General features: G+C 43.8%; 1 protein-coding gene and 1 pseudogene across 3 annotated transcripts; one reads left to right on the top strand and one right to left on the bottom strand.

The window, feature by feature from the left end:
* Positions 1-262: 262 nt before the first annotated feature.
* LOC115128333 (sialoadhesin-like) lies at positions 263-7,090 on the bottom strand (annotated as a pseudogene).
* A 313-nt stretch (positions 7,091-7,403) lies between these two features.
* On the top strand, positions 7,404-25,913 carry LOC115128335 (C3a anaphylatoxin chemotactic receptor-like). 3 transcript variants are annotated; one of them, XM_065017717.1, is made up of 3 exons: positions 7,404-7,864; positions 15,304-15,418; positions 21,829-25,913. In XM_065017717.1, exons 2-3 carry the CDS (start codon positions 15,342-15,344, stop codon positions 22,892-22,894), a joined length of 1,143 nt encoding a protein of 380 aa, XP_064873789.1. In that variant the 5' UTR covers positions 7,404-7,864; positions 15,304-15,341; the 3' UTR covers positions 22,895-25,913. The 3 variants fall into 3 exon arrangements, with proteins under 3 accessions (XP_064873789.1, XP_064873791.1, XP_064873790.1); XM_065017719.1 differs by lacking the exons at positions 15,304-15,418; positions 21,829-25,913 and adding an exon at positions 11,116-14,048 and having other exon boundaries at positions 7,556-7,864; XM_065017718.1 differs by lacking the exons at positions 7,404-7,864; positions 15,304-15,418 and adding an exon at positions 17,204-17,478.
* The last annotated feature ends 745 nt before the right edge of the window (positions 25,914-26,658 follow it).

Here is a 26,658-nt window from a genome sequence, read left to right as displayed (position 1 = left end):
GATGGACATGAACGCAAAGAGACTCACACAGAGCAGACAAAGGAGATGAGTGCTCTATGATGTCATCAAAGATCCGCCACTTCCCTCCTGGTGGGAAATCAGGGGGCCCTGAGCGGGGGGGGGGTCAAAAAGTGATGTCAGATAACGCCCTGCTTCTTTTGCCATTTCCCCCCGACCGGCCACCCACTCCTCTACTTTCTTTCCTGTTCATTGATGGAGGCAATGGAATGTGTGGAATTTCAAGAGAGAAAACACGGTAGAATGGCATTAAGAGATTTATTCGACTGATTACCACACAACCCACAACCCCCTGCATGGTTTAACATCATCTACAGCGAAGACGACAGCAATACACTGATGATGCTGAACCTCAAACCAAAATCCTTCAAGAACAATTTAGTACTATTTTAGGAAATACAACTATCAGTGCATAAAGCATTGCATTAATTCAGATATACAGCCTTACACATTGAGATGTAAATACATAGCTCACAGGGGCAACACAGAGGCATTATGCCCATTGAGTTTATCCATTTGTACACTGAAAATACAGAAGCTATTACGCATGAATCCAAAGATATGCAATTTGGCCATCAAAGCTCCCTTTTTTTAAATCAGGTGCATGACGCCTTTGGATCATGTTGAACTCTTTCAGGCGAAATACACTAGCAGAGGTTGATGACATTCAGAAAACACCAGGTTAAAATATATAATATCATGTCTTTTGTGACAAAAAAATATACAGTATGATCCGAAGCAAAAGATACAAGATGATCATTTTCCATACAAAAGCTCAAATGAAAAGGTTCAATCTGGAGCTGTTTTGCAATATTGTTTCAGGGCGCAGCTCTTTCACTTCCTCTGCCAATTCCATTGGGGTTTTCATGAGAGTTAGATTTACCTGGGACAGCCCTGGTCATCTGTCAGAGGAAAACATTGTGTATGGACACACACGCGAATACATTTATGATTTTTAACTGTACCTTATTCAAATGAATCCTCATACATAACAGTTAGCTTAAATACCATAAAAACTCTGTTGTTTTGAATTTATATTTGAGGTTTTTCTTCATAGTCACCTGGAGTTCGTCATAATCAGAGCTGGTGCTGACGATCCTTAGGTTGGTGTATGTGTTGTCCGCTTTCCCTGAGAGGGAGAGCTTTATCTGCTCAAATATTGAGGATAAATCATTTTATGTAAACAGAGGAGTCATATTACCCAACAGAGGTAGCAATACTATATAACATTTAATACAAAATAGGAGTATTAGAGTTACATGTTTTATACAAAACCCCAGTAAACGTTGTCAAAGGCGCAACATGTATAATAGTCATACTGAGAATTGTTTAAGTTTTGACGTGGAATTTAACACATCAAACTCTGAGTATCAAACTGCGTCATCTACTGCCAATGTCTTAAAATTGCTCAGTGGTTGAGGTTGGTTAAACAGAATATTATGAAATGAAAATGTTCCTCTTACTTTCAGTCTTCTGGAGAGACTTATGAGGGAAGGAAAAGGGCGGGGGGGACTTGGGTTAGAACAAAGAGGATTGGAACAGTCCTTCAAGAAATCTATTATATAAATCTATTCCTAAACTCGATGGGCATGACTACGTAAACAATGATACCTTTTATATTTATACACATCCAAGGTGACGGTCAGAACATAAAGCAAAACCATCACTCCACAGATGATGTAGGGGGACATCTTGAAAGATTGGTCGCCTGAAAACAATCGGAATAGAACATGTTTTTTTTAAGTGAATTTGTTGTCCATTTGTCTTGAGTGTTACCCACAGCAGCACTTTTCAGCCAATCAAATGGCACTCTATTTCGTATAGTGCACTATTAGGTCAAACGTAGTGCACTATTCATAAAGTGAACAAAATGGCTTACTTTCGAACTCCAGGGGCATGGCCTTTGACCTCTGTGATCCGTTCTGGTTGTGGGCCTCACAGAGGTAGAGCCCGCTGTCTGCCTTGCTGACCAGGAGGACTAGTGTCTGCCCATTGGCCTTCCAGGTCTCCTTCCCACTGATGTCTTTGTACCAGGAGTAGCGCTCCGCCGGTATGTTGGCATCACTCTGGCAGGTCAGGGTCACTGCCCTACCCTCAGGCACAGGGCCTGTTGGGTTGGACAGGGCTACAGTGTTTTTAGGGGCATCTGGAAGACAACATCCACACAGTTAATTCAACTACCTGTGAGGCATTAAACACCAATTCCCACAGGGGGAACGTTCGTCATGTGAGCGTCAACGAGCGTACGGATGATAGAAATACAACGTATTGAAGTGAATGAGAGAAAACAGGAAACAATACAAATGATTAGTGTCATTTTTGAAGTCTCACTAGTGAGCTGGAAAGTTGCCATAGTATTGAGAACGTGATCTCGAAACCACTATTGAGAAGATACACATACAGTGTACAGAATGAGGAAGGGAAGAATCCTTGCACAGGTATGATTAGCTAAATCACTGCCTATTATCTGCTAATTCATGTCTAACCAGTTCGTTTTTTAAGCCCTGTGCTCTTCAATACTGTTTAGCACGTAACAGTTATATCACAAAATATGTTTAAACACAGAATAAGGAGATTACACTACTGTTTACGGTTGTGGTCATAAGGTGGCGGTATGGTCATATGATTATGGTTGTTGTGGTCTCTCACACAGAACATTGAGGGTCAGGTTCCCCTGAGTCGTCTTGGTGGTGCGCCCTGGCTGCAGTGTGTAGCAGGCGGCTCATTTGACCATCAGCCCGTGATGCGGGAGGGAGGCGGTAAATGTCAGGGTGGAGGTCATGGTCATGAGCCCATCTATACCCTCCTGTAGCCGGCTCTCAACACTTCCACCCAGCCTAGAGGTCCAGGTCAGGGAGGGCGGCAATGTAGGGCAGGGGGCGGGGGCAGGGCAGCTCAGTCTAGCCCACTCCCCTCCACGATGTTGCCCATAGGGATCAGTTGAGGTTTGGGTGGGGTGTCTGGGTGGATGACGATATGTGGGAGAAAGGGTGATATTGAATCAATAACGTGGCCTGAGTATAGCTCAATGGCGTGCCGTGGTGGGGCATCCAGGTTGAAACTAACTTTGCGAACAATATCACTTTTCATGTTGAGTATTCGATTCTAGGGGCTCGATTCAATCAGATCCGCTTTAGCCGACATCCCCAAACGGTTGTTTTAGTGATTTCTGTGGTGGAATAGTTCAAATCCACAAATGGCTCCTTGCGTTACCTTATCAGGACACTGAATTGGACCACCCGATTTTATAATTCGACAAATCCCATGCAGACACATTAGAAGTAGGCAGTTCTGAAAATGTTGCCTCATTGATGACTCCTTACATAAATAAGAAGAATGTAGCCAGTTGGCTTTTGTTGGCTATAGCCCATTTAGTTTAATGATATTACTTGAGAGTAATAATTTCTATCATCGATAGAGCCTACACTTTCTATTACTGTTTTGAACTTCTAAAGTGGTAGGGATAATAAGGAAGGAAGTGGTTTGTGACACACAAGAGCAGCCACTCACCAATTCGTCAGCTCTTTCCGCAGTCACATATCCAACACCACCAAAACATCCATTATGCGGATGTCAGCCATCACGCGTTAACGCTCCATCTGACTGGATCGAGCCCTATATTTGCTGTTAGGATTTATAAGAGTTCAATCTAGTCATTATGTTAGAATGTTTAGCCCTAAGGGTATACTTCAATTGGAAATCATATACAGTGCATTCGGAAAGTTTTCAGACCCCTTGACTTCCCCACATTTTGTTATTTTACAGCCTTATTCTAAAATTGATTCAATTGTTTTTTCCCCTCATCAATCTACACAATACCCCATAATGACAAAGAAAAAACACGTTTTTTAGAAATGCTAGTAAATTTATTACAAATTTTAAAAACTTAAATATCACATTTACATGAGTATTCAGACCCTTTACTCAGATCTTCGTTGAAGCACCTTTGGCAGAGATTACACCCTCGAGTCTTCTTGGGTATGACGCTACAAGCTTGGCACACCAGTATTTGGGGAAATTCTCCCATTCTTCTCTGCAGATCCTCTCAAGCTCTGTCAGGTTGGATGGGGAACGTTGCTGCACAGCTATTTTCAGCTTTCTCCAGGGATGTTATATCGGGTTCAAGTCTGGGCTCTGGCTGGGCCTCTCAAGGACATTCAGAGACTTACCTCAAAACCACTCCCGCGTTGTCTTGGCTGTGTGCTTAGGGTCATTGTCCTGCTGGAAGGTGAACCTTCGCCCCCAGTCTGAGGTCCTGAGCGCTCTGGAGCAGGTTTTCATCAAGGATCTCTCTGTACTTTCCCTTGATCCTGACTAGTCTCCCAGTCCCTGTCGCTGAAAAACATCCCCACAGCATGATGCTGCCACCACCATGCTTCACAGGAATGGTGCCAGGTTTCCTCCAGACGTGACACTTGGCATTCAGGCCAAAGAGTTCAATCTTGGTTTCACCAGACCAGAGAATATTCTTTCTCATGGTCTGAGAGTCTTTAGGTGCCTCTTGGCAAACTCCAAGCGGGCTGTCATGTGCCTTTTACTGAGGAGTGGCTTTCGTCTGGCCTGATTGGTGGTTTACTGCAGAGATTGTTGTCCTTCTGGAAGGTTCTCCCATCTCCATAGAGGAACTCTGGAGCTCTGTCAGAGTGACTATCGAGTTCTTGGTCACCTCCCTGACTAAGGAAGTATCACGTTTCAGGTATGACCCAGAGGCAGACAGTGTCAAAGAAACAAAAGTTTATTTCTAAATAGAGGGACAAGCAAACGACAGATCAAAGGCAGGCAAGGGTCAGTAATCCAGAGTAGATGCAAAGGGTCCAGAACGGCAGGCAGTCTCAGGGTCAGGGCAGGCAAGGGTCAATAATCCAGTGAGGTGGGGCAAGGCATAGAACGGCAGGCAGGCTCAGGATCAGGGCAGGCAGAAGGGTCAAAACCAGGAAGACTAAGACACAGGTGCAAGAAACAGACAGGAGCAGGCAAACAAATGCTGGTATGTTTCACAAACAAAACGAACCGGAAACAGACAAACAGAGAACATAGGTATAAATACACAGGGGATAATGGGGAAGATGGGCGACACCTGGAGGGGGGTGGAGACAAGCACAAAGACAGGTGAAACAGATCAGGGTGTGACAGGAAGAGTCTTGGTGGTTCCAAACTTCTTCCATTTAAGAATGATGAAGGCCACTGTGTTCTTGGGGACCTTTAATGCTCCAGAAATGTTTCGGTACCCTTCCCCAGATCTTTGCCTCGACACAATTAATTCGACCTCAAGGCTTGGTTTTTGCTCTGACCTGCACTGTCAACTGTGGGACCTTATATAGACAGGTGTGTGCTTTAAAAAATAATTTCCAATCAATAGATTTTACCACAGGTGGACTCCAATTAAGTTGTAGAAACTTCTCAAGGATGACCAATGGAAACAGGATGAACCTGAGCTCAAATTCGAGTCTCATAGCAAACAATCTGAATACTTGTATAAATACAGAATTTCTAAAATCCTTTGTCATTATGGGGTATTGTATGTAGATTGATGAGGGAAAAAATATATATAATCAATTTTAGAATAAGGCTGTAATGTGACAAAATGTGGCAAAAGTGAAGGGGTCTGAATACTTTCCTAAGGCATTATATTTCTTAGGAAAGGTAAAATTCAGTACCTGTATAATTGATATTTACACCTGGTAGAAAGTTATACTTGAGGTGATTTGTTTCAGCACATTCCAGCCTAAAGATATATGTGTCATCATATCCTGCAGAGAAACTGTTGAAAATAGTGGTGCAGTTCTTGTTCAACAGATTTCCTAACATCACTCCCTTGATGATGTTCTTGGCATCCGTTTGGGCTGAGTGGAAAACGATATTTCCCCATTCTGAATGTTTTTTCCAAAGCCCATGGGGTGTGCAGTTGTTCAAGGTAGCATCAAACTCCGCAGGGATCTGGAATCTACATGGGACCATTAGGCAGGATCCACCAACAGCCACAATGCTTTGGGGCGTCCACAGACTCCACTGTTGGCAGAGAGCACCTGGAGAACACCGCACCATCAACAAACACTGAACAGCAAAACCTGGACTCAGGGATAGACATAACATAGTAAACATAAAATCTGTCTGCCTTCATTTAGTATGATATGTTACGAATTATAATTCATATATGATATATCACGCATTTCAATTTGTATAATATGTTACGAATTCCACTTTTCTGTGCAAATGTGGGGTTAGGGTTAAAATTACAGTTAAAGTTAGGGTTAGGGGTTAGTTTTAGGGGAAGGTTGATCTAACAGGCTAAGTACTACTGTGAGTAGTTGCAAAGTTGCTATTTCGTTAAAATGCTAAAGTTGTCCGTGATTTGATTGAAAAATTAGACCTTTGGGTTGCTAGACGTTCATGTCTACCCATCCTCCCCGACCAACCTCCCTCCTTCCTTTCGTTTTTTGAAGTTAATAACCTTCTGTCTTATGTAACCATACCAAAGGTAACATATCATACTAATTTGAGTGTCACAGACGTACTTTTATTATATTACGTCTAGTCTATGAGGCCAGGCTGAACAGCAAAACAAATGTCTCTGCACACACACACACAAAAGATTTATCAATCTCACACACATTTGTTAAAACGTACAAGCACACATCGCAGAGTTGTTATCAGTAAAATGTCAGTAAAATTGTGAGTAAGTGTGTACACGTTAAGAAGTACAGTACGCACAATTAGGGAGAAACTGACCTTTCAACAGAAAAATGGTGAACGCAATTAACCACAGACCCATCTCTGATGTTGTTGAGGTGCCTTCCACAGTAAAAATACACTTCAAATAAACATAGAGACAGAAAAAGACTGTTTATTGTGTAATACTCTAAACGTGTCTTTCAGATCCATTTATGAAAAAGCCTTACCTGTGACTGAGTAATGGAGATCATGGATATTGAGATCACAGATATATCCGAAATGGCACAGGGTGTTCAATCAAAGCAAGAAGTTGTCTTTTCTTTTATATGCATTGGGAAATAAAGGGAAATCCAAACCCTGTTTGCTTAATGTTGAACCAATGATAAACATCAGAATAAAGAGGATGTTTGCTACAGCTGATGGAACATTAGAACATTTACAATTGGTTGCAACATTCTGTGACAGGACGTCTCTGACTTCTCTATTGTAATAAGGCACAACGTGATGACTTGACACAGTCTGCCACCAAAGTGCAACATCACCATGTAGGAGCCACCGAAACTATCAGGGGCCTGAGGCATCCCGCAGATAGCTTTTATAAAGCTCTGTATACAGTCGTGCAGTACATGCATCAGTAAGACAGCTATTGGTACATTTGGAGAGTGATATACTCTAATCCTAAAGTCATAATTTATTACTAATTACTATTGATTTTGGGCGCATTCGCCTCATTCTGGGTGTCTGTTGGCTGAACATAGAGAATACAGGCAGGAAGTGGACATTCTTGGACTCCAGTTGAAGAGGGAAGAGCGTCTAACAACCCGAGTAAGGCATGGGCAGTAGTACACACCCCCTTACACACCCCCTATCTGTGTGAGCGGAGAGAGTGGATGGGAGCGAGAGAGATGGAATGTGAGAAAGAGAGAGCGAGAGACAGGAAGTTCACACATCTGATTACTTTTCTCTGGCCACTTCACCCAAGTGACACAATGACTTATGGCTGGAGTTTCAACACTTAGATACACAGACACACTCACACGCGCACACAGGAAAGACGGAGAAGATCGTCTGTAAACTAAAGACACACAGTTTAGAACTATGAACCTCCACGCTTTGTTCAACCACTGAAGCTAAACATGCTGGACAGCCACTTCTGAAGCATCTCAACTCATAGGTAAGCATTATCCGTATGAATAACTACCGTAAACAGCATTTTTTGGCTTTACTTTTCATTTAGTTTCTTAAATCACTTTATTTGGATATTTTAAAATACAAGAGAGAATATTCTCTAGATGTTCTGACTATCTACACTGGCCACCCAAACTGTACACGTACGTAGGTGTAGCATGCTATAGCCTATTCTGGACAAATGATGAGATTCTGTGGATAGTTAGCTGAATATATACAGATCATCCGTCAGGGACTATATGAAGAAGATATGTTACCCTTAATCTGTGTCCATTGCTTTCCATTGCAATATCACCACTTGCCAGCTCAAATTGAGTTGCCAACCAAACGGATAATAATTAGCCGCTGATATACATTACTACCGTAGATTAAAATATTGAGTCAAATCTAGGCTAGATATGGACGTTTTTTTCCCAGCATTCATTGAAACTTAATTTAGCCAGCAACAGTAAATCGTTGAAAACAAAGTCTCTTCTACGTTTACGAGCAGGGGCGAACAGCATTTAATCACGTAGGCAGGCATAAATATTGCAGTAACACAAACCGTGCCATAAAATAGGAGGCGTAACAAAACAATGTAATCTTCATCGTGTATACAATGAAGTCCAGAACAATCCGTCCACTGTGCTAGTGGACGCCAGTACATACAGTATGTCAGTCACATCTATCGATAAGACATCATTCTTTATCTTGACAATAAAGATATGAAGCAGAAAGGATTTGACTTTGTAAGGTGTATTTACATGAATGCAATACATCCTCAAACTGATAAAGAACAATCAATGAATGTAGCCTGTCAATATTGATTTTGACCTAGTGCAGAGAGCCAGCTTTAGGGCGATTCAAATCATATTAGCGTCATATCAAAGAAGCCTCTGCTCGTAAAACAACACAAAACTGTACGAGATGTGGAGTGAGTCCTTGGCTCATGGCACAATAACGCATTCCTAATTGTCTTGCTCCTCGGTAAACCCCATCCCTTATATAGACTGGAAGCGTATTGGTTGCCAGACAACAGGACTATGTTTTGTTTTACTGTCTGCTCACTCATGGGAATATATATACAGTGCATTCGGAAAATATTCAGACCCCTTGGGTTTTTCAATATTTTGTTACATTACAGCCTTATTCTAAAATGGATTAAATAGTTTTTATTTCTCATCAATCTACACAAAATATCTGATTATGACAAGGCAAAAAAACATTTTTTAAATATATTTTTGCAAATTTATTCAATACAAAAAATTGGCTGGTGACCAAGAACCCAATGGGCACTCTGACATAGGTCCAGAGTTCCTCTGTGGAAATGGGAGAACTTTCCAGAAGGACAACCATCTCTGCAGCACTACACCAATCAGGCCTTTATGGTAGAGTGGCCAGACGGAAGCCACTCCTCTGTAAAAGGCACATGGCAGCAGTTCGCTTTGTCCTTTTAAAAAGGGTGCCTAAAGGACTCTCAGACCACCAAGAGTGAACTCTTTGGCCTGAATGCCAAGCGTCACATCTGGAGGAAACCAGGCACCGCTCATCACCTGGCCAATACTATCCCTACGGTGAAGATTGGTGGTGACAGCATCATACTGTTGGGATTTTTTTCGGAGGTAAAACAAATGAATCAATTTTAGAATAAGGCTGTAACCTCTTCTGCAGATGTACTATCTCACCACCAGGGGGCGGTGCAGCACCCCTAGTTCTCACAGCTATGACACAGAGACTGGTCAAATGAGTCATAAGCCAAAAACATTTTATGATTCCTGTCTTTGCATGCCTCTGGAAAGGAAATGGAGATACTGTATGCAAAGAGGATCAGGATGGCAATCGTGTTCTTACACGTTCCTTGTTGGACTGATATTTTTCAGGGGGATTGCAGACAGTATGTCAATATCCAATGAATTGCATAGTATGTGGGCATGCACCACAGGAGGTTTGTGGCACCTTAATTGGGGCTCGTGGTAATGGCTGGAGTGGAATCGGTGGAATGCTGTCAAATACAAAGTGGAATGAGTGGAATGGTGTCAAATACATGAAACAGGTGTTTGATACCATTGCATTTAGTCCATTCCAGCCATTATTATGAGCTGTCCTCCCCTCAGCAGCCTCCTGTGGTGTGCACTTTGGGAAAATGTTTTTTTTTTTAAGGGTAAAACAGTGGGTAGTTCACAGTCCCAGACACCCGCCACATACTCACAAAAATACCCACACACATTCCCAGTCACACACACAGAATGACTCAGACTTAGAAATAGATTGTCCTGAATAGACTACATCATGCCTGGTACACAACATCCCATCTGAAGATTCAGAATACTTCCTAAATAGCTAAATATATTTAATTGTAATCTTAAAGTCAAGAATTTATAGAGTTCTGTTAATTTGTGAGTATGAGTCCTCTTCCTGATAATATTAAAACCTCTTAAGGATCCGCCCCTTTTTTAAAGTTTTTGTCTAAAATGACATACCCAAATCTAACTGCCTGTAGCTCAGGCACTGAAGCAAGGATATGCATATTCTTGGTACCATTTCAAAGGAAACACTTTGAATATTGTGGAAATGTGAATATAACACAGTAGAACATGGAATGTAGGAGAATATAACACAATAGATCTGGTAAAAGACAATACAAAGAAAGAAAACTAAAGTTATTTTGTATTTTTTTGTACCATCATCTTTGAAATGCAAGAGAAAGGCCATAATGTATTATTCCAGCCCAAGTGCCATTTAGATTTTGGCCTCTATATGGCAGCAGTGTATGTGCAAAGTTTTAGACTGATCCAAGGAACCATTGCATTTCTGTTCAAAATGTTGTATCAAGACTGCCCAAATGTACCTAATTTGTTTATTAATAACTTTTTATGTTCAAAATTGTCCACTCTCCTCAAACAATAGCATGGTATTATTTCACTGTAATAGCTACTGTAAACTGGACAGTGCAGTTAGATTAACAAGAATTTAAGCTTTCTGACAATATAAGACATATCTATGTCCTGGGAAATGTTCTTGTTACTTACACTCTCGTGCTAATCACATTAGCCTACGTCAGCTCAACCATCTCGTGGACAGTACATCTATCCCGAAGAAGATTTTAACTGACTGGCTGCTGGCTGTGACAAAGTTTTCTACCATTAGAGGAAACAGTGTTACACTATATGACTCATCTAAAGGAAAGCCATTAAGTATACTGTAGACTAGAAGGAAGTCATGCTGTGTATTCACACCCTTGTTGCCTTTTTTTTACAGAATGACACCAAACGCCACCATTCCGTTTGCCCTCGTCACCTCAGCCGCCCGAGATGACGAAGCCAAGGTGGTGGACATCGATGCCATCATGAACAAATTAAACATTGTCCTTCTCACGCTGACCATTGTCCTGGGCACCACGGGCAACTCTGTAGTCATCTGGGTGGCAGGCTTCAAGATCAAGCCCACCATCACCAATGTGTGGCTGGTCAACCTGGCCGTGGCCGACCTCATCTTCTGCCTGAGCCGTGTGCTCTCGCTGACCAAGAAGCTCTTCTTCGACTACTGGCCGTTCGGCATCTTCTTATGCAAGTTCAACGGCTTCTTCAGGTATACCAACATGTTCTGCAGTGTGTTCCTGCTCGCCGTAATCAGCATGGACCGGATGCTCTGCATCTGGCACCCCGTCTTTACCAAACGGCGTAGGACAATCTGCTCCGCCCGCCTGGTGAGTGCCGGCGTGTGGGCTGTGGCGGCCATTTTGAGCACCCCCCACTTCGCCTACCGCCAGGTTTACCTCGGCAAGAACAACCTGAGCAAGTGCTCTCTGGAGGACAATGAGCCAAAAGGCGACAACAGCGCTAAGCTAGCGCTCTACCTAATGCGCTTCCTATGCGGTTTCCTGCTTCCTTTCCTCATCATCCTCTGCTGCTACATCCTGGCAGGGCTAGGCATCCGACGTACCCGCCTGTTGGGCAAGTCACGTCCCCTCCGTATCTTGGTATCGCTGGTCTGTGCTTTCTTCCTGTGCTGGGCGCCCTACCACTGCCTCCTACTGGCAAAGATGGTGAACAGCAACAGTATGTTGGTGACGGAGGGGCTGACAGTGGCCACAGCCTTTACCTACTTCAACAGTTGTGTGAACCCGCTGCTGTACTTCTGTATGGGGTTGGACATGAGAGGGTCGAGGTTCAGGCAGACCTTAGCGGGGGTGTACCGGAGAGCACTAGCCGATGACAGAGATGGTCGAAACACGCAGTCCAACGAGCGTACAGTGCATAATAGTTCTGGTTCTGCGTCACAACCTGCACTCAGTCTTAAGTGAATGTGGCCCACGTCTGAGAGAAGTCACATTTGGTATGAGGAGTGGTTTCAGTCCTTATTAGCTCACAGGCTAGTAAACACCGAATAGGTTTTCCCAACTTGTGTAGACACACATATTTCAGAGTTTTTATCATTTGGGATACATATAGACATAGAGTAACTGTGAATTTACATAAATTACTCAATAAATCAGTTTCAAATTTTCTAAGTGTTATGTGACGAAAATCCCAGAAAGAAAGTGGAACTGTGTCAAGGAAATATAAAATAACATATCAGGGGAAATGGTACATCTTTTGGGGAAAGTCATAGATGACTTCAGTCATGTTATGTTTTAATAAGTGTCATGTTTCAACAGTGGAAAAACAAGGATATTTATTCCCATTTTACATTTCAGCTTTTCAGCTTTTGGAATCATTGTCAACTACTTGGCAGCATCCTTATGTGCCACTGGTGAATTTGTCATATTGCTGACACCTCATTCACTCTCATTGATGATACAAAGAGGGGAAAATAAAGAGTTGAGAGAAAATAGGAAGAAAGGTGAAAGGGAGTCAGAAGAAGAGGATGTGATCTGGACAACTTGACTTGAGGAAGCGTGGTGGTCGCTTGTTTCTCTTTTAGTCACCACATTGCTCCTCCTAAACAGACGGTTTCCATCATGTCTCAGTCACAAAGCTGGTCTCTCCTTCAGACTAACTGTATCAGAGATGAACACAGAGGCTTAGCTGAAGCTCTCTGGTTGCCAGTTCAGATAAAACCGTGTGGTCACGTTTCCACTTAATATGCAATGTCACACTCACAGCGGAAGAGAAATGAAAACCACAATTCAGTTCACTTTCCGTCTCTTTCTCACTTTCTCCCTCCTTCTCCTTTCTCTGATTATATTTTTCAGGACTCCTGTACTAAAATATAAGGTATGAAAGAGACAATTCAGCTGACATCTATTTATCTTTTGATAAAAATTCTCAACTGTTTTCCTGTATTGTCTGAAACTGTGTAGCTTAGCGTTGTCATTCATGAAAGGCCTAAACGTCCAGGATGCAGAGAAACAGAAATCCCCCTCAGGACAATGGAGGAAAGGAACATACATGGATGGGAACAAACAGAACAGACCAGCCAGCCGCACCCTCCTTCCTCTCATCTTTTTGATGCTCTGCCCTTTATCAATGTAAAATTATTTTTTAAATCAATGAGAGTTAAACAAATTGACCAATTGCCATCGTCGAGAAGTACCATGCCAGCTGATATCACATTCTTCAATCAACATGTTGACCTATAGGAAGAGGGAACTCCTACTGTATGTCTGATTCATTTGATTTGTCATGAGTCTAAAGGTCTTGAATTGAGCAACATGTGAAATAATCAAATGGACTGAAGGCAGTGGGGGTGAAGGGTGCTGCTGGATATGTATTTAATACACAAGTTAGGTTTTTCTTTGCCTCTATTCCAGCAACACACATCCTCTTTTTCACTGGTCAACATTCACAAGGGGGCGACAGAGGTTTTCTTGGTGTCTTCTCATTTGTTGTGAAAGCAAAAGAAGAGTATCTTGTCTTGTTGTCTTCCCTTGCTAGCAAGTTGGCTAAACACTGCAAGCTAGCTAGCCTTTTGAAATAATCGGATTTCTAATTAAATATTATTAAATGGCAAATACTTCTACTTCCCGGTGCAACGTACAACATTATCCCAATTTGATATGCTGCTTCAATGTATTGGCTCACATATCAGCTAAACATACAATGTCATCATTTTTATTCAGGGCCTCCTGTTTTAAGCCCCACCTGTTTAGCTAAAAAATGTAATGTTGCCTGTTTTGCATGCTATTTTTGGCAGTAATATTATATTTCAAAATTATTATTATTGAGTTAATAAAGCAGCATACAAACATGTTCTCTTTGTTGCACTCTTGAGTAAGGCATCTCCAAAATGCAGGCGTTTCAGCCTAGCTCAGTGCTATCTGTGGTGGAGAGGCAGCCAGTGGAAAATACTGAGCCTTAGGGGTTGGTAATCTTCTCTAGTTGCGCCGTGATTGGCTCAGTGTTCTGCCACTCATGGGGACACTATGTCACCACAAGTGCCCATCCAAGAAGGCTCAAGGTCATTGGCCACAGATAAAATTACGTCAAATCATGTTATATTTACCATAGCTTTGATAATCTTAGCTAGCAAGCTAGACAAGCAGTCATCATCATGAATCACGTCGGCAAATCCTTTTCAATCCTTGTCATATGAATAGAAATGATAGATAAAACGTATCAGTGCTCATCGACCATTGGATATTAACATTACACAACAAGTTAGAAATTGCAAATTCAGACATGAATGGTTTGGACAGAATCAGTGGCTAACTGCAAGTTTTTTATTAATTTTTTTACCTTTATTTTACTAGGCAAGTCAGTTAAGAACAAAGTCTTATTTTCAATGACGGCCTAGGAACAGTGGGTTAACTGCCTGTTCAGGGGCAGAACGACAGATTTGTACCTTGTCAGCTCGGGGATTCGAACTTGCAACCTTTCGGTTACTAGTCCAGTGTTGCAAAGTGATCACTATTTTTCTTCCACTACCTTGTAACGGCTGTTGGAAGGATAGGACATACTTTATTTGTTCATACTTTATTTGAAATGAACACTGAAATAACAAAAATAACAAAGAGAACGAACGAAAACCTAAACAGTCCTGTCAGGTGCAGAAAGACACAAAACAGAAAACAACTACACACAAAAACCATGTGGGAACCACACCCGGCCAACAACAAAGAAATACAAAACATAGAAAATGAACATAGAATGCCCACCCTAGTCACACCCTGGCCTAACCAAAATAGAGAATAAAAGCCTCTCTATGGCCAGGGCGTGACATACCTGCTATTCGGTGGTGAAGGTGTGTAGTCTAAGTCTGTGTTTAAGAGTCTCTTTTCCAAGCTTAACAGGATAAACATTCACACGCAACATCATGGGCCAGAAAAGGTTGAACACATAGGCCATGCTGTTATTCCAGCATGACTTCTACCGTAGGCAAAACAGCTGGAAACTCGATGTTTGAATGGTCATCCAACTCGGAATTCCAAGGCGAGAACTCAGGCCTCACTCTAGAGCTCCGACCTGAAGATCACTGACGTCATGATTCAACATTGTTTTTTTTCAGAGTTCCCAGTTGGCTTGAAAGCACCATAAATCCAGAGGATGCCAGACTTTGATGACAACGTTTCATTACAAAATTTGCCCACAAGAAGGACTGCCAGCGCAACATTCCTGTTCAGGTGAGCACAGCACAACACGGTGAGTCCAAAAATGTATTGTATGCTGCTGCATAAATTATGTAATATGCCAGGGAGATATGTACACTGTAGTTTAGAAAGTAATACTAAGTGTATGTTGTGTAGTAAGCTATAGGCTAAAGCCCATGTGCCTCACCCTAATAATGTGGTCCCTTTCCCCTTCATAACTTAGCCTACTGTTCTGACTTGGTGGTGCACATTTAGCCTATAGCCTGTTTTAGAGAAACATCCTCATCGAATATTGTAAGAGCTTTCATTGTCTGCTTATATGTCCCCTTTTATTTATCCTACTGTTCTGACTTGGTGTACAGAGAGTATATTGTAAGAACGGCCCATGTTCTGAATTCTGTCGCTGTGCATTTCAAAAGTGCTGAACAAATAGTTATATTGACTACGTCCGTATTAGCTCGCTCGTTAATGTCTTCATCGAAACTACGGATTGCCTCTTATCCGCTCATTGTTCCCTTATGCCATAGTTTGTACAACTCAATTGTCAGTAGAAACCACATTTGTCAGCCATATCAGCAATATTTTTTAGAAAGGCATGAATGAGACTGAATTAACTGTTTCACTGTCAGACAAGGCTTCGCAGATAGCCAGGTGTAGCGGTGGTGAGGATTCACTCCATGGTGCTGAAAAGAAAGCGCTGCTGTTGGGACAGTTTTATGTAGGCCCTAACAGTTTGTGGGCACTGTTTGTCACTGTTATAGTGCAATTCATGTATTGTTTAGTGTTGTGTTGTGTAATGGCTTTGCTGGCATGCATACAAAGAAATAGTGACGTTAAGTTTGCCCCACCAAGATTTACATGCTAAAATCGCCACTGATCTTCTTTGATTTATTGTTTGAACAGTCGCTAAGATTATATTTATTTGTCAATGCCAAATAGGCTGCTTATTTAGTACCAAGCTAAACTGAGACAGTAAACTTGAAGTTTAAGTGATTTTAAAGAAGATTAGCTGTGAAATAATCACATTTATAAATTAAATAATATGTTATCAGTAAAAATGTCAGTAAAATTGTGAGTAAGTCTAAGTGTGTACAAGTTAAGAAGTACAGTACGCACAATTAGGGAGAAACTGACCTTTCAACAGAAAAATGGTGAACGCAATAAACCACAGACCCATCTGTGATGTTGTTGAGGTGCCTTCCACAGTAACAATACACTTCAAATAAACATAGAGACAGAAAAATACTGTGTTTATTGTGTAATGCTTCTGAGATACTCGATACTCGTGATGACTTGACACAGTCTGCCACCAGAGTGCAACATCCCCATGTAGGAGCCACCAAAACTATCAGGGGCCTGAGGCATCCCGCAGATAGCTTTTATAAAGCTCTGTATACAGTTGTGCAGTACATGCATCAGTAAGACAGCTATTGGTACATTTGGAGAGTGATATACTGTAACTCTAACTAAAAATCTGCAATAAAACAAAACATTGTGATTGAATGATGCATTTAGATACTTTGAGATTGGGATGCCATCATGAAAAAGCCCTCATCTTGACTTAATAAGCTACTAACTACACCATCATTCATCGTCCTAATTGTATTGAGGCATTCATCTCGTTCTGGGTCTGTTGGCTAAAAATTGAGAATACATGCAGGAAGTGGACACTCTAGGACTCCAGGGAAGAGTGTCCAACGACCGAGTAAGGCATGGTCAGTAGTGCACACCCCCTTACAACTCTTGCCCCTTGTATCTGTGTGAGCAGAGAGAGGAGGTGGGAGATAGGGGATGGGAGCAAAAGAGATAGAGCGTGAGAAAGAGAGAGCGAGAGGCAGGAAGTTCACTTCTCTGTGGCCTTTTCACCCAAGCGGCACAATGACTTGTGGTTGGGGGCCACATCATTTAGTCATGTACACACAGACACACTCACACAGACACGGGAAAGACAGAGAAGATCGTGAGGATTGTAGGGACACAAACCTATCTGTAAATCTAAGACACACAGCTTAGAATTATGAACCTCCACGCTTTGTTCAACCACTGAAGCTAAACATGCTGGACAGCTACTACTGAAGCATCTCAGCTCATAGGTAAGCATTATCAGTATGAATATCAACAACTGTATACAGTGTTTCTGGCTTTACTTTTCATTTAGTTTCTTAAATCACTATTTGGATATTTTCAAATGCAGGAGAGAATATTCTCTAGGTGTTCTGACTATCAAGAGACGATCGGTTCGATTTAGTTAGAAACCACCTAAACTCTTTTGACATGAAGCAACTCTGTCTTCTGACTATCAATACTGGCCACTCAAGCTGTACGTAGGTGTAGCATGCTATAGCCTATTCTGGACAAATGAGATTCTGTGGATAGTTAGCTGAATATATACAGATCATCCATCAGGGACTATATAAAGAAGATACTGTATGTTACTCTTTATCTGTGTCCATTGCAATATCACCACTTGCCAGCTCAAATTGAGTTGCCAACAAAACGAATAATGATTAGCCACTGACATATATATATATATATAAAAACTACTGTAGATGAAAATATTGAGTAAAGTCTAGGCTAGATATGGACGTTTGTTTTGCAGCATTTATTGAAACTTAATTTAGCCAGGAACAGTCAGTAAGTCATTGAAAACAAAGTTTCTTCTACGTTTACGAGCAAGGGGCGAACAGCATCTGTCAGCCACATCTAACAATAAGACATCATTCTTTATCTCTTATCGGTGATAAGAGACAGTAGCAGCAACATTATGTACAAATAAGTTAAAAAATAAGTTACAAACAACACGAAAAGACTAACAAAATAGCACAACTGGTTAGGAGTCCATAAAATGGCAGCCATCCCATCCGGCACATTAATTGGGCAGAACGGGCTCGTTGTAACGGTTTTCTAGGTGTGAAGGAGAGTCGGACCAAAATGCAGCGTGTAGATTGCGATCCATGTTTTAATAAACAAACGTAACACGAATCTAAATACAAACACTACAAAAAACAATAAACGTAACAAAAACCGAAACAGCCTATACTTGTGTACACTAACACATAGACAGGAACAAGGACACTAAGGACAATCACCCACGACAAACTCAAAGAATATGGCTGCCTAAATATGGTTCCCAATCAGAGACAACGATAAACACCTGCCTCTGATTGAGAACCACTCCAGACAGCCATAGACTTTGCTAGATCACCCCACTAGCTACAATCCCAATATATACACACCACATACAAAAACCCATGCCACACCCTGGCCTGACCCAATACATGAAGATAAACACAAAATACTTCGACCAGGGCGTGACAGAACCCCCCCCCCCCTAAGGTGCGGACTCCCGAACGCACCTCAAAACAATAGGGAGGGTCCGGGTGGGCGTCTGTCCATGGTGGCGGCTCCGGCGCGGGACGTGGACCCCACTCAGTCAATGTCTTAGTCCCCTCTCCTCGCGTCCCTGGATAGTCCACCCTCGCCACCGACCATGGCCTAGTAGTCCTCAGCCAGAACCCCACTGGACTGAGGAGCAGATCGGGACTGAAGGGCAGCTCGGGAGTGAGAGAGAGCTCGGGAGTGAGAGGAAGCTCAGGAGTGAGAGGAAGCTCGGGAGTGAGAGGAAGCTCGGGAGTGAGAGGAAGCTCTCAGCTCGGGAGTGAGAGGAAGCTCGGGAGTGAGAGGAAGCTCAGGCAGGTAGATAGATCTACCAGATCCTGGCTGGCTGGTGGTTTCAGCAGATCCTGGCTGACTGGCGGATCCTGGCTGACTGGCGGATCCTGGCCGACTGGCGGATCCTGGCCGACTGGCAGTTCTGGCAGATCCCGGCTGACTGGCGGATCTGGAAGAGTCTGGTTGACTGGCAGATCTGGAAGAGTCTGGTTGACTGGCAGATCTGGAAGAGTCTGGTTGACTGGCAGATCTGGAAGAGTCTGGTTAACTGGCAGATCTGGAAGAGTCTGGTTGACTGGCAGATCTGGAAGAGTCTGGCTGACTGGCGGATCTGGAAGAGTCTGGCTGACTGGCGGATCTGGAAGAGTCTGGCTGACTGGCGGATCTGGAAGAGTCTGGCTGACTGGCGGATCTGGAAGAGTCTGGCTGACTGGCGGATCTGGAAGAGTCTGGTTGACTGGAAGAGTCTGGTTGACTGGCAGATCTGGAAGAGTCTGGTTGACTGGCAGATCTGGAAGAGTCTGGTTGACTGGCGGATCCTGGCAGACTGAAAGATCTGGCTGCTCCATGCTGACTGTCGGCTCTGGCTGCTCCACGCTGACTGGCGGCTCTGGCTGCTCCATGTAGGCTGACAGCTCTGGCGGCTTCTTAGACTAGCAGCTCTGGCGGCTCCGTGCAGACTGGCAGCTCCTTGCAGACTGACAGCTCCTTGCAGACTGGAAGCTCCTTGCAGACTGGCAGCTCCTTGCAGACTGGCAGCTCCTTGCAGACTGACAGCTCTGGCTGCTTCATGCAGACTGACAGCTCTGGCTGCTCCATGCAGACTGACAGCTCTGGCTGCTCCATGCAGGCTGGCAGCTCTGGCTGCTCCATGCAGGCTGGCAGCTCTGGCTGCGCTGAACAGACGGGAGACTCCGGCAGCGCAGGAGAGGAGAAAGGCTCCGACAGCGCTGGAGAGGCGGGAGACTCCGACAGCGCAGGAGAGGCGAGGCGCACTGTAGGCCTGATGCGTGGTGCTGGCACTGGTGGTACTGAACCGAGGACACGACAGGAAGCCTGGTGCGGGGAGCTGCTACCGGAGGGCTGGGGTGTGGAGGTGGTACTGGATAGACCGGACCGTGCAGGCGCACTGGAGCTCTTGAGCACCGAGCCTGCCCAACCTTACCTGGTTGAATACTCTCGGTCGCCCTGCCAGTGCGGCGAGGTGGAATAGCCCGCACTGGGCTATGCAGGCAAACCGGAGACACCGAGCGCAAGGTTGGTGCCATGTAAGCCGGCCCAAGGAGACGCACTGGGGACCAGATGCATAGAGCCGGCTTCATGGCATTTGGCTCGATGCTCAATCTAGCCCGGCCGATACGCGGAGCTGGAATATACCGCACCGGGCTATGCACCCGCACTGGGGACACCGTGCGCACCACTGCATAACACGGTGCCTGCCCGGTCTCTCTAGCCCCCCGGTAACCACAGGAAGTTAGCGTAGGTCTCCTACCTAGCGTAGCCCTACTCTCTGTGAGCCTCCCCCCCAATACATTTTTGGGGCTGACTCTCGGGCTTCCATCCGCTACGCCGTGCTGCCTCCTCATACCTGCGCCTCTCAGCTTTCGCCGCCTCCAGTTCTTCCTTGGGGCGGCGATATTCTCCTTTACCGTCCAGTTCGTCCTCCCATGTCCATTTCTCCAGGTAGTGCAGCCTCTCCACTGCAGATGCTGCTGCTCCTGCTGCTGCTGCCTCTGTTGCCTCTCCTGTGGCTCCTGCCTGTTGACACGCTGCTTGGTCCGTTTGTGGTGGGTGATTCTGTAACGGTTTTCTAGGTATGAAGGAGAGTCGGACCAAAATGCAGCGTGTAGATTGCAATCCATGTTTTAATAAACAAACGTAACACGAATCTAAATACAAACGCTACAAAAAACAATAAACGTAACAAAAACCGAAACAGCCTATACTTGTGTACACTAACACATAAACAGGAACAAGGACACTAAGGACAATCACCCACGACAAACTCAAAGAATATGGCTGCCTAAATATGGTTCCCAATCAGAGACAACGATAAACACCTGCCTCTGATTGAGAACCACTCCAGACAGCCATAGACTTTGCTAGATCACCCCACTAGCTACAATCCCAATATATACACACCACATACAAAAACCCATGCCACACCCTGGCCTGACCCAATACATGAAGATAAACACAAAATACTTCGACCAGGGCGTGACACTCGTGGTAATGTCTAGAGCGGAATGAGTGGAATGGTGTCAAAAACAGGTGTTCGTTACCATTCCATTTAGTCCGTTACAGTCATTATTTTGAGCCGTCCTCCCCTCAGCAGGCTCCTGTGGTGTGCACTTTGGGGGAAAAGAATGTAAAAGGTTAAAACTGTGGGTAGTTCACAGTCCCAGACCCCCGCCACATACTCACCCAGATACATACACACACATTCCCAGACATAGACACAGAATGACTCAGACACAGACATAGAAATAGACTGTCATGAATAGATTACATCATGCCTGGTACACAATATCCCATCTGAAGATTCAGAATACTTCCTAAAGTCAAGAATTTATAGAGTTCTGTCCATTTGTGACTATGAGTCCTCTTCCTGATAATAATAATTGACTGGCTGCTGGCTGTGACAAAGTGTTCTACCATTAGAGGAAACAATGTTACACAATATGACTCATCTAGAGGGAAGCCATTAAGTATACTGTAGACTAGAAGGAAGTCATTCTGTGTATTCAAACTATTGTCACTCTTTTTTACAGAATGACACCAAACGCCACCCTTCCATTCGTCCTCGTCACCTCAGCCACCCGAGATGACAAAGCCAAGGTGGTGGACATCGAGGCCATCATGAACAACTTAATCATTGTCCTTTACACGCTGACCATTGTATTGGGCACCACGGGCAACTCTGTAGTCATCTGGGTGGCAGGCTTCAAGCTCAAGCCCACCGTCACCAATGTGTGGCTGGTCAACCTGGCCGTGGCCGACCTCATCTTCTGCCTGAGCCGTGTGCTCTCGCTGACCAAGAAGCTCTTCTTCGACTACTGGCCGTTCGGCATCTTTTTATGCAAGTTCAACGGCTTCTTCAAGTATGCCAACATGTTCTGCAGTGTGTTCCTGCTCGCTGTAATCAGCATGGACCGGACGCTCTGCGTCTGGCACCCCGTCTTTACCAAACGGCGTAGGACGATCTGCGCCGCCCGCCTGGTGAGTGCCGGCGTGTGGTCGGTGGCGGCCATTTTGAGCGCCCCCTACTTCGCCTACCGCCAGGTTTACCTCGGCAAGAACAACCTGAGCAAGTGCTCGCTAGATGTCAAGGAGTCAACGAAAGGCGATAACAGCGCTAAGCTAGCGCTCTACCTAATGCGCTTCCTATGCGGTTTCCTGCTTCCTTTCCTCATCATCCTCTGCTGCTACATCCTGGCAGGGCTAGGCATCCGACGTACCCGCCTATTGGGCAAGTCACGTCCCCTCCGTATCCTGGCATCGCTGGTCTGTGCTTTCTTCCTGTGCTGGGCGCCCTACCACTGTCTCCTACTGGTCAAGATGGTGAAGAGCAACAGTATGGTGGTGAAGGTGGGGCTGACAGGGGCCACAGGCTTTGCCTACTTCAACAGTTGTGTGAACCCGCTGCTGTACTTCTGTATGGGGTTGGACATGAGAGGGTCAAGGTTCAGGCAGAGCTTAGCGGGGGTGTACCGGAGAGCACTAGCCGATGACAGAGATGGTCGAAACACGCAGTCCAACGAGCGCACAGTGGATGAGAGTTCTGGCTCTGCATCACGACTTGCAATGGTGAATGTGGCCAATGTCAGTTTCGAGTGAATGTGGCCAAAGTCTGTGGGAAGTCGCATTTGGTATGAGGAGGAGTTCCTGTCCTTATTAGATCACAGGCTAATTAACAGTGAATAGCTGAATAGCTTGTGTAGACAAACATTTTTCATATTTTTTATCAGTTCGGATACATATAGACATAGGGTAACTGTGAATTTATGTAAATGCCTCAGGAAATAATTATCACACTTTCGAAGTGTTATGTGATGAAAATCACAGAAAGAAAGTGGAACTGTGCCTGGAAAATAGAAAATAACCTATCAGGAGGAAGTGATAAAACTTCTGGGGAAAGTCATAGATGACTTCAATCATGCTGTTTTACTAAGTGTACGTGGCAAATATTCTTATACAGGTACTTACCGGTGTAAACTACAACATTATCCCAATTTGATATGTTGCTTAAGGGACAGCTCACAATTTACTGGGGGGTGGTCCAAAATAGGGGAGGGTTGTCAAACTTTGTCTTTGTTGCTTTGTGGTGGGTTGTGTGTTTTTTTTATTGAGCACAGGCCAGTATAGTCTACCAGTCTAACGGTCTATCCAGCATTCATAGTGATAATAGTGGTAGATGGGTCATTTGTCCAGATCTGCAATAGGCTAACTAACAATCACACCTCACATAAAACCATTCAAAACTGCACCTCATTCACTCTCATTGATGATTAAAAGGCTGGTCTGGCCCCCCAATGGTGGAACAAACTCCCTCACGACGCCAGGACAGCGGAGTCAATCACCACCTTCCGGAGACACCTGAAACCCCACCTCTTTCAGGAATACCTAGGATAGGATAAAGTAATCCTTCTCACCCCCCCCCTTAAAAGATTTAGATGCACTATTGTAAAGTGGCTGTTCCACTGGATGTCTTAAGGTGAACGCACCAATTTGTAAGTCGCTCTGGATAAGAGCGTCTGCTAAATGACTTAAATGTAAATGTAAAAGGGGGGGAAATAAAGTTGAGAGAAAATAGGAAGAAAGGTGAAAGGGAGTCAGAAGAAGAGGATGTGATCTGGACAACTTGACTTGAGGAAGCGTGGTGGTCGCTTGTTTCTCTTAGTCACCACATTGCTCCTCCTAGACAGACGGTTTCTATCATGTCTCAGTCACATGACTGGGCTCTCCTTCAGACAAACTGTATCAGAGGTGAACAGAGGCTTAGCTGAAGCTCTGTGGTTGCCAGTTCAGATAAGACACCACACTCGCAGCGGAAGAGAAATGAAAACCCCAATTCAACTCAACTCAAGCTCCCTCCCTCCTTCCCTGTCTCTCTTTCTCTCTCTCTCTCTCTTCTCCTCCGCCCGCTCTCTGATTATATTTTTCAGAAATAAAAAGTATGAAAGAGACAATTCAGCTGACATCTATTTATCTTTTGATAAATATTCTCAATGAGAATCAAAACTGTTTTCCTGTATTGTCTGAAACTGTGTAGCTAGCGTTGTCATTCATGAAAGGCCTAAACTTCCAGGATGCAGAGAAACAGAAATCCCCCTCAGGACAATGGAGGAAAGGAACATACATGCATGGGAACAAACAGAACAGACCAGCCAGCCGCACCCTTCTCATCTTTTTGATGCTCTGCCCTTTATCAATGTAAAATTATTTTTTAAATCAATGAGAGTTAAACAAATTGACCAATTGCCATCGTCGAGAAGTACCATGCCAGCTGATATCACATTCTTCAATCAACATGTTGACCTATAGGAAGAGGGAACTCCTACTGTATTACTGATTCATTTGATTTGTCATGAGTCAGCAACACACATCCTCTATAGTTGCTTTTTCACTGATCATAATTCACAAGGGGGAACAAACAGAGGTTTTCTTCTCTTGCTTTGTTGTCTTCCCTTGCTAGCAAGTTGGCTAAACACTGCTAGCTAGCTAGCCTTTTGAAATAATCAGATTTTTTATGAAATAATGGCAAATACTTATACTTTCTGATGCAACGTACAACATTATACCAATTTAATATTCTACTTCAACGTATTGGCTCCCCTATCAGCTAAAAATAGAATGTCATAATTGTTATGTCATAACAGGCTTTTTACATTTTATTTGTTCTGTTTTTACGTTTCAAAATGAGGGGATTCTAATAAGGCTACAAATCTTGTCCAGTGCCAACCTGTCATTCAGGGCATGGGGGGGTTACAATTATTCTTGACTTAATAAAGCCACATACAAACATGGTCTCTTTTTTGTTTTCTTGAGTAAGGCAGCTCCAAAATGCAGGTGTTTCAGCCAAATTCAGTGCTATCTGTGGTGTAGACCCAGCCAGCGGAAAATACAGAGCGTAGTGGTTGGTCATTTTCTCTAGTTGCACCGTGATTGGCTCAGTGTTCTGTCACTCATGGGGACACGTTGCCAGAAAATCTACAGGGAGAGTTAAAAAGTTCAAGCATCCATGGGTGCTGCCATAGATTTACATTAGAAGTGCCCATTCAAGAAGCCTCAAGGTCATTGGCCACAGATAAAGTGATGCAGTGGCGACTCGTCATTCAGGGCAGGTGGGGCTCATTTGAGCCTCAAATTTTTTTTAAAATATATTTATATTTTATATATGTTTTTTTAGGGGGGGCTTGCCTGTTTTGCATGTTATTTTGGCATTAATACATGTCACATATCAGTTTGCAAATAATGTAAAAATTATTAGTTAATAAAGCTGCATACAAACAGGCAGTTCCAAAATGCAGGCCAGCAGAAAATCAAATCAAATTTTATTGGTCACATACACATGTTTAGCAGATGTTATTGCGAGTGTAGCAAAAATGCTTGTGCCTCTAGTTCCGACAGTGCAGTAATATCTAACAAGTAATCTAACAATTCCACAATAACTACCTAATACACACACATCTAAGTAAAGGGATGGAATAAGAATATATACTGTACATATAAGTATATGGATGAGCAATGACTGAGCTGCATAGGCAAGATGTAATAGATGGTATAAACATACAGTATATACATATGCGATGAGTAATGCAAGATATGTAAACATTATTAAAGTGTTATTATGAAAGTGACTGGTGATCTATTTATTAAAGTGGCCAATGATTTCAAGTCTGTATGTAGGCAGCCGCCTCTCTGAGTTAGTGACGGATGTTTAACAGTCTGATGGCCTTGAGATTGAAAAATAGCTTCTGTCTCTCGGTCCCAGCTTTGATGCACCTGTACTGACCTCGGCTTCTGGATGGTAGCGGGGTGAACAGGCAGTGGCTCAGGTGGTTGTTGTCCTTGATGGTCTTTTTGGCCTTCCTGTAACAACGGGCGCTGTAGTCATCTACAAACACTGTTGTGTCGTCTACAAACTTGATGATTGAGTTAGAGGCGTGCATGGCCACGCAGTCATGGGTGAACAGGGAATACACAAGGGGGCTGAGCACACACCCTTGTTGGTCCCCAGTGTTGAGGATCAGCGAAGTGGTGACGTTTCCTACCTTCACCACTTGGGGGCGGCCCGTCAGGACAGGGCGGGGTTGAGACCCAGGGCCTCAAGGTTAATGATGAGCTTGGAGGCGACTATGGTGTAGAATTCTGAGCTGTAGTCAATGAACAGCATTCTTACATAGGTATTCCTCTTGTTCAGACGGGATAGGGCAGTGAATATGCCCAAAAACACACCAGCCAGCTGCAGTGTAATGGCAATTTCGTCGTCTGTGGACCTATTGGGGCGGTAAGCAAATTGAAGTGGGTCTAGGTTGACAGGTAAGGTAGAGGTGATATTATCCTTGTCTAGTCTCTCAAAGAACTTCATGATGACAGAA

Source organism: Oncorhynchus nerka, linkage group LG4 (genome assembly GCF_034236695.1).
Source record: "Oncorhynchus nerka isolate Pitt River linkage group LG4, Oner_Uvic_2.0, whole genome shotgun sequence".
In the NCBI taxonomy this organism is placed as follows: domain Eukaryota; kingdom Metazoa; phylum Chordata; class Actinopteri; order Salmoniformes; family Salmonidae; genus Oncorhynchus; species Oncorhynchus nerka.
Note: the sequence above shows the minus strand (reverse complement) of the source record. Positions and strands in the feature narration are given on the sequence as shown.